General features: G+C 40.1%; 1 protein-coding gene across 1 annotated transcript; it reads right to left on the reverse strand.

The window, feature by feature from the left end:
* Positions 1-65: 65 nt before the first annotated feature.
* atp6ap1la (ATPase H+ transporting accessory protein 1 like a) lies at positions 66-8,576 on the reverse strand. The gene is made up of 8 exons (XM_084542487.1): positions 8,422-8,576; positions 3,907-3,929; positions 3,389-3,462; positions 2,786-2,854; positions 2,337-2,491; positions 2,103-2,153; positions 1,726-1,963; positions 66-478 (listed from the first exon to the last, which is right to left on the reverse strand). Exons 1-8 carry the CDS (start codon positions 8,517-8,519, stop codon positions 218-220), a joined length of 969 nt encoding a protein of 322 aa, XP_084398613.1. The 5' UTR covers positions 8,520-8,576; the 3' UTR covers positions 66-217.
* Positions 8,577-8,838: the final 262 nt, after the last annotated feature.

Genomic DNA, 8,838 nt, shown 5'->3' on the forward strand with positions numbered 1-8,838 from the left:
AGAACACAATAAAAGTGAATTTTTAATCAATATTTTTATTAAATTTGTTAAAAAAACAAATACAGAAATTAAATGGGTAACTTACAAAAGACTACAAATATTTGTTTAGAAAAATTAAATCCTATGCCAGATGTATGTCACTTCATAAGTTTAGTGCCAGGTATCAAATCAGGCATCTCTCTTTTTTAAGCAGTCTATAATTATCTCCCCGTTTACTCTACAGAACACTTTTCTCAGTGATGTTTTCCATGCCACACTGTTCAAGCTCTTCTTCTGGGTTGTCTGGGAAGTAGACGTCGGCCTTGTGCTCGTCGTCGTGCTCGATGTGTTTCAGGTGGATGACCATGTGCAGGGCGTAGGCCAGGACGAGAAGGAGGATGAGGGAGGTGACAAGGCCCATCAGGATGGCAGGTGTCAGGAAGGTAGCGCAGTCAGTGGCAGGAGAAAACTTACCAGAGGAAACGTTGAACGCCTGGATCTAAGATGGGAACGGAAAAAAAGATTTATCATCACAACACAATGTGAGAATCCAACTTATCTGAGAAAGTGAAATTATAACCGTGCAAATACAAGAGTGATCGGTTTGTGTTTTGGATGCCTATAAATTCTAGTAAATAATGACCTTCATGCAAAATAATATTTAAACATCACATTAGGTTCCTCCCACTAATGTTCAGTCATCATAACAGATATTCTTAATCTGGTTTTCATGTGTGACTCACACAATAATCTCCTATATTTTTCACCATACAGGTTGCCTCTTGGAGAGTATTGTGTTAAACACAAATTTATTGTTCTCCTTTAGTCTTTTTTCTCAAATTGTGACTGACAAATGGTGAATTTTCTGTCAGCTGTTTGTGTTTCTGTGTGCTAGCTGTTGGAGGTGTTGGAGAATAGCAAATGATCAGAGAAAGGGTTTAATAAACGGTCAATTTAAAGACAGAGTTCCCGACTGATAAAGAATATCAACACTAGCATTTAATATGCTTATGAAATAGTGTCTGGATCACATCAGCCCTTTATTTTTACTGACACGCAAAGCTTACTCCAATTGCTGATTGCTTTAGTATTTACATACAGTCCAGTGAGGAAATGATCAACCCCACTCATTGCATCAGACTGTAAAATAAAGAAATAAAGGTTTTAAATTAAGATAGGGACATATAAGCTAATTTTTTTATTTATCCTAGAGTGGGGAAATTTGCAGCATTGCACCAGCAGACAGCTTACATTGCATACACAGCGCACATGAGATAAAAAAGAGTAAACATTACATAAATTTGAAAATTAAACACAAAGCCATAACTTTAGCAATCCTTTTCTGATGTTTCCTTGTCCTGTTAGTTTTTTAAACTAACTATTGTTATCCTCATTCCTTGCATGGGTCCTACCTTCCTTCAACATTTTACGTCAACATCTGAGCCACATTAAGATTCTCTGTCTGGACTTCATCCTCACAAACCCTCCAGTGTGGTGGTACTGAAGCTGTTCTTTTAAGAATAGTGGTCCAGATTCCACCACAGCAATGTCACCAACTAATTTATCAAATTTTTGTTTAACTATCTGACAAAATTTAATATCTGACACAAACAAAATTAGAAGAAATCAGGAGGAAGCGGCGTATTTGTTTTACTGTTCTGTATAAAGTGGTACCCTTACAATGTTTTGGGTCGGTGTACCTTCCTAGTCCCACTCCTTGAGTTTGCTGGGCAAACAAACAGATACCTGGAAGTCGGTGAAGGTGACAGACCAGCGGCTAGCGTGGTCGGTGCTGGGCAGCAGCAGGGCACTGTATCGCTGCAGGCTGCTGACATGGAGGCAGCGGAAGGAGGAGGAGGCTGGAGCGTAAACCTCGCTGGCGTTGAACACTGCCTCCTCAGAGGTGTTGTAGAGCAGCGAGACGCTGTCCACCGAGAACCACCACTGACCTGATGACTCGTAGAAAGTGTTGGAAAGCTGCAGGCTGGGACAAAAAGAGAGAGAGTCAAACTGTGCATGTACAGTGTCACCTAAAAGTATCTGCGATGCAGGGAAATGATGGAGTCGTCTCTTCATAACAGAAACTATCACTCGGTGGTTGGCAGATTGACAGTTTGACTCACCTGATGGAGAGACCTCTTAAATCCTCCACGTCTCCAAACCTCATGACCAGTCTGCAGAAGAACAGACAGAGGGTCACACTTCAGTGACAAAGCCATTTGAGGTTTTGATGCCACCCGTTGCTGTGGGACTTTATCTTCAGGCATAACTTATATTTGAACCTTTTGTTTATAGACATACTGTATTGGTTTATGTACATCAGACGGACAAATGGGTAAACAAACAGGTGTACATACCTGGCTTTGTCCTGGCGGCAGACAGACTGACTGGTGTCGACATGTTTCTGTGGAGAGAAGGCTTGTTCCGTCAGGTCCAGTTGCTTCTGCTTATCGTAGCGGAGAGAAAGCTTCCTGGCCTGGAACAACACACACGGCTCCCCATTGGACAACACCTGGAGGACGGAGACAAATGTAATATCAGAAAATACCTGAAGTAGTAGTGCAGTGTCATGGCTCTCCTCTAAAATAAAATCAAAAACCAACTTTTCAAAGTCAAACTGTCAAACTGGTGTGTTTTTAATACGTAGTGTTGCATGTGTACCACAAGGCACAAGCTTTTTACTGATAAAAATGTATATTTAATAGATGTAGAAAAGAAAAAAAAATTCATGGTTTAAATGTACGTAGAATGCATGATGTGATGTATTGTGGTTAGGTGAAAGTTAATGATGTGGAGACTACGCCACCTTGAGAGGAGGGAAGGGAACTGCAGCCCCTGACATCTGAAGTAACTTCCTCCGTGATCCATCCGGAGACTGGAATCAAGGTTGGTGACAAGAACATATGACGAGGAAAAGGGAGAAAATAAAGGTTAGATATTTCAAATGTCTGCCTATAAATTCATCATTATTAAGTTAATAACTGCCTGACGGTCTTGATTTTTTTGCGTCTCTTCCTACTTCCTCTTCCTCCTCCCAACAGAAGAACAGAACCAACTCAGCTCTCCTTCGAGTCATGAATAACATCAAGTCAAATCGGGCTGCAAATAGTTCATGCAACTTTCAGTAGCACAAAGCCTCAAAACACTGTTGGGACAAGGAATATACACTCACTTGCCACTTCATTAGGTACACCAGTGAATTCATTCTAATATAACAGTCCTGCTCTAAATCAGATATCGAATGCAAATATTAAGTGCTGAGGACAGAAATCACTTTAATCAATGGTTTGGTGGATGCATTTCTTGTAGACTTTGAGACATCAGACACACTCTTCTCATAAAGGCTAAAGACGTGGCATTTTTAATTGCCTTAAAAATCAATAACATTACTTGAATGTAAGACCATTACCTGCCGTCGGCTGAGCTGCTGCTGTGAAACAATCAAACGCTCCTCCATCTTCATCTTTTCACTGCTCCATTCATCTGGAGAAAAAACACTGAATTAATTAAATTGTTTTATAAAATGACAGATTTTATATATTTTATAGTTGTTTGGCTATTAAACAACTTCAGATATTTACTTTTGAAATATAATGTTGAAAATAACCCAATTTCCTTGATACTCAACTAATGATATGTTGGAGAAACAGAGGTTCACCTGATCAAAGTCTGATTACAGATGTTGGCTAGTGCATCTGTGAAAAGTTATTTGTTATTTAAAAGTGTTTTGTGGCTTTGTCTGAAAGACAACGTGTGTATTTAAATAAGCAAATTGGGTAAGAAGGACCTCTCCTTCTCTGTGCTTCAACTTCTCACTGCACTAGTTTATGATTGTAAAAAGAAATGATCAGAAAATGACTATAAACTGTTAAAGCTTGATTAGAAACATCTGCATAATTCATTGAATTTCTGATTAATAGATCTTACCACGATGTGGAGCGATGGCAGCACTGTGAACAGAAGCAAGAGGAGAATCATTTCAGTGTAATTTTTTTTCTCTACCTATTTTCAAGTCAGTCGTCATTTGAACATCGAGTTTTATGCAGCAAGGCGATCCCATAGAGAAGATTAAATAAGATTACAGTATAAATGTATATTATAAGTTATTTTTTTTCAGTGAATATCGGTGATTGTATCTCACTAACAGTCTATAAGGAATGGATCTAAACTGGTAAAATTAAAAGAAATCAAGCAAAGACAAAGAGAAATACAATTAATTTGATTTCCTTTTCAACACGAGTCACTTACAACTAACTAAAATACAATAGTTAAATGATGATGATCTGTGCTCATCACAGAAAAGAACAGTGTCTCATGGATGTGTATTAAAGTTAGTACATTAGTTTTAAATGTGATAAAGAAAGAAAGGCAGACAGTGAGAGAAAGAAAGGAAATAAGAAATAAAGGTAAATGATGTGTGTGTTAAACTTGTTATACTATTACTAATTTGTAAGAAAGAAAGAAAGAAAGAGAAAAGCCATGATGCTAAATAATATATGTTTATATAAATGATAAAGATTTAAAACAGAGGAGAATTGACCTTCAAGGATACCCAGAATGCATCTGAGCAGAGCAGTGACTCGGCTGCTGACCCGGTGGATTAGTGTTTAAGGTAAGAGACACAGTGATCCGTCTGATACAGAGGTAGGACAGGTGTACCTCTGCTGAGAGGACTCACTCTGACCTAGATTGCTGAGACCGTGACAAATAATGGATTGGATACGAGAATCAGGCTGTTTGTGCAGGATTGAGCAAAACAACAAGAACATCATCCTTCTCTATTCTTTAAAATAACACAGCTAATCTGCATCAAAACTACTGTGTGGATAGATCCGACAGCTGACTTCAATTAATTCTTGAGTTTAACGTTGATGACGATGATCAAAGTGCACATTCTTAGGAGGGAAAACTACATTTAAATTCACAAAAACCATAAAACAGCGCAGAGCAGAAGAAGATGGGCACCAAGACGTTAGCAGCAGATCCTTTAAGTCCTGCTTTAAGTTGAGAGGTGGAGCCTCCATGGACCGGGCTTGTTTGTCCTGAACATCCCACAGATGCTGGATTGGATAGAGATGGAGGCAAAATCATCATCAAACCATTCCTGAACCAAGGAGCATTATCCTGCTGAAATACTGTCACCCTGAAAGGTTGGACATGGTCTGCAGGAATGCTTAGGTAGGTGGTACGTGTCAATGATCCTTGTCCATCCATGACCGTGTCTCTGGTTCTTCTCCTTCCTTGGACCACTGTTAACTGGTACTGACTACTGCAGACCAGGAACACCCTAAAAGAGCTGTAGTTCTGGAGCAGCTCTGTCCCAGCCGTCTATCCATCATTGTTTTGTTCCTGTCAAAGTCTCTCAAATACTTCCACTTGAACATTTTTCCTGCTTCTAACATCGACTTTGAGTTCATGTGCTGCCTGATATACCCCACCCACTGACAGGAGCCATGAGAACCATTCACAGGTCCACATTTATTCAACTCATCAGTTTTTCATTCTCCTAAACATTCTCCTCCTCAGCAGCCACTTTTAAGTCAGTTTGACAAACTCTGCTACGGTCTATAGGTTTCTTGATTCAAACCGTTTGATAACACCACATCCTCAGTTAATGATGGAATTTCATTTTCTGTTGTTTTAAGGGGACACATCACTGACATATATATGAGACTGTATCTCTGGTCAGGTATGAAGGACAGTGTGGCCTTGTGTCTGAATAATCCAGTCTGGAGCCAACTGTGCACTACAAGGCTGTCTGGGGATAAATGTACAGAAAAAAAGACAATGGAGCTGTCAAATCCTCCCTGATTCACCGCATCCTGCAGCCAAAAAAAAAAAGAAGCTTTATCTGCTCTTACCGGGTCAGAGCAGTGGATTGTGTGGATGGCACTGATTACACAATCATACACTCACACACAGATACGAGGTTGTGAAGGACGTGGTGGCTCTCGGCCAAAAAGGAGATTTTACAGCTTCTCAACCTGAACAGCTGCACACACTACAAATAACTGTGGGTCGACTCCAAAACAGTGGGGACAAAAAAAAAACACATATTACATATGCTCAGTTATAATATAAAATTCTGCCACTTCATCGGGTACTGTAGTGAATTAATTTGTAATATAACAGTCCTGTACTGAATTGTGTCTTCAAGAAGGTTCTGGTTTTCAGCATTAATGTAAAATAACTGAGAGAGCTGTTGACTCTCTGGTTTGTAGTACTATTGAACTGACACACGTTCCTAATATTTTGACAATGTTGTCAGTGGGCTAGGCTAAATGACAAAAAACTTCAGTGTGTAATTGAATCCAGTTAAATAGCACCACATCCTCCAAAATGATCATCCAGTTGAACTACCACCTTCCTGACGCTGTTTCAACATCAACTGAAAAGTCAAAGTCATTTTATTTAAAAAGCACATTTAAGAACAACAAACGCTAACCAAAGTGCTGTAAACACAGTCAAAGCAAAAACAAAGGAATAGGAAGGGCTTAAAAATGCTAAATTAAAACACATCTTGCTACAATACAATGTAAATCCAAAAAACAAGCTGAAACAAGGGCAACTGGATTTGTAGAGTTTGTTGAACAAGTTTAATCCAAGTGGCTTCTTCAGGTCTTAAAGACTGGAGGGGAGTAGGTGTTTTAAACAGACCCTAGTCATTCAGATGGATAACACCGGTCTTTTAGAACCACAGACTTGGATGAAACGTCTTCAAGAAACTCTGGACTTACAGAGTTTCTTGAAGACTACGCCCTCGTTTCAGTTTTGTTGTTTTGAATAAACCATGACCTGGATGACTCAGAACCTTCACAGACATCTTCGCAATAAAAAGAGCAGCTCTCAAACTGAAATAAATGCCAAAGAGTTTTAAGATGGTGGTATCTAAAAACAGACAGTGTCTGAGCCTGCCCGATGTGCAGAAGCAAACCGTTCCAGAGTTTACAGGGGAGCAGGTGCAGAAGCACGATCTCCACTGTGCTTCAACCAGAAGAAAGTGGTCAGCTTAACCTGAGTGACTTTATGGGAACGTGTGGCTGAAGGAGTTCAGAGAGAAATGTTGGGGAAAACATCAGGCGGCGAGTTTCCAGGAGGAACAGAAACATGGAGGTAGTAAAACAACCAGCTGTCGAAACAAGTGTTTGAAAAGATGAACCAAGCTGGAATCCATGTGGACAGCAACATTAGAGACGTGGAGACATCTTGGTCATCTTCTTCTATCAGTTTGGTGTTGGAGATGAAGTTAGGGAAGACAACTCCTTGTGTTCTATATCCAGTGGACTTGATGCTCCACAGCAGCAGTTGTCCATAAAGTTCAGGATGTTCTGATGTAAACCACAGACTGTAAAAAAAGATGGACGCCATGACAGCTCCTCAAACGTGAAGCCAAAGCACGCAGGGCACCCTTGGTGGCTAGCTGCAGTATAGGTCATAATCTCCTCTGTGTTAGTGGATGAGCCTTCGGCCAAACTAAGAGTACACAACAGTTTTTTTCAGACGTAGTTGATATAATGCTGATGTTTGTTCAAGAGTCCATTTTTCTGTTGAGTTTCATTTTAGTCATTAGTCAATGGTAAAGCGGCTTCACTCTCAGACAGTACTGCTCAGACTCTGCCTCCAAATTCACAAAATGGCGTGTCCCGTATCGATAGTAGCGACTGTTTAACTAATGGGAGGAATTGAAGACTCATCGTCAATATTTTCTACAGTCTGTGATGTAAACATATAAATCTGATAAGATTATTTAATTTAGTCTCCACAGAAACAGTTCATCTCTGTCAGAGTGATGGATCGGGTTCAAGAACTATTGTAAACGTAACCAATGATGATAGATGAGGCTTTGCAACCAACTGCAGACCAACTTCACACACCCACTAATATTTACTGTGGTGGGATGTTGCTCTGGAGTCTCTCCATTGGGAACTGATTATGCTCCGGCAAAGATCTGCAGGGCCAATTACATAATTTGGACAGGGCTTAGTCAAGCGTAGCGTAGTCAAAAACAGCTTCAGCAGAAACTATTGGAACCATTCAGTGGACATAAATCACAAGGTATGGATGCATCAACTACAAACCTACAGAGCGTTCTCACCAGCTCTGCAGGTGAACAGAGTTTTTTTTTTTTTTGCCTCTTTTAGCTAGTAGTTTTGGTTTTATAGCACACTAGCTGCAGCATTCAGGCTCAACATCCCCAGCAGATGCAAAGCAGATGTTTCAGCTTGTTCCTCTGTCCATAAGCAAAAGATGCATTTCATACGTTTTTTTAAAACAATGCATAATAACGATCAACAATGCTACTCAGATCTGGTCAGTGGAGGCTCACCAGTAATGCTGGAGCTGAATGCATCAAGAGTCAAAGATTAGAAAGTCACAGTGAAACATCTAAGCAAACATGAAGCTAAAACCACAATCTCTGTCCATTTCTATCTCTACTCCTACCTGTCAGCCGGTTGTCGATGGAGACAGGAAGACGACTGCAGACAGACTAATAGGAGGATGAGGAGGAGGATGCAGCAGCGTTTCCTCAGTGAAGCCATTGCTGTGATAACCGGAGACTGATTCCTGCACACTCTCTCTTTCTCCCTGCCCCATCATAATCTACTTTAATCAGCCCACCATCTTTAAGCCCCCCCTGAACGACTGGGGAATCAGCCAATCAGGATAGAGCAGGGACTGCAGAGTGGAGGGAGCCCCGCCCACTGGTTAAACACTGTTTTTTCGACATTCTTCGTTATTTTTAGTCAAAATAGTAAATACATCTAATTTCTGCACATTAATGATCATATCATAGGAATAATGATAACACTGACAAATTACTGGAAATTGTGATAAAAAGCGTCAAATCTACAATTTGGT

This window comes from Chelon labrosus, assembly GCF_963514085.1.
Source record: "Chelon labrosus genome assembly, chromosome: 4".
NCBI classification, from domain to species: Eukaryota; Metazoa; Chordata; class Actinopteri; order Mugiliformes; family Mugilidae; genus Chelon; species Chelon labrosus.

What these genes read in the sequence shown, in the direction of transcription:
- atp6ap1la (XM_084542487.1), bottom strand. Translation starts at nt 8,519, where the DNA reads ATGGCTTCACTGAGGAAACGCTGCTGCATCCTCCTCCTCATCCTCCTA. An exon ending in TGCCATCGCTCCACATCGTG is followed by an intron (nt 3,463 to 3,906) that starts GTAAGATCTATT and finishes TTTTTTCTCCAG; the next exon opens with ATGAATGGAGCAGTGAAAAG. An exon ending in TTCCCTTCCCTCCTCTCAAG is followed by an intron (nt 2,492 to 2,785) that starts GTGGCGTAGTCT and finishes TCCGTCCTCCAG; the next exon opens with GTGTTGTCCAATGGGGAGCC.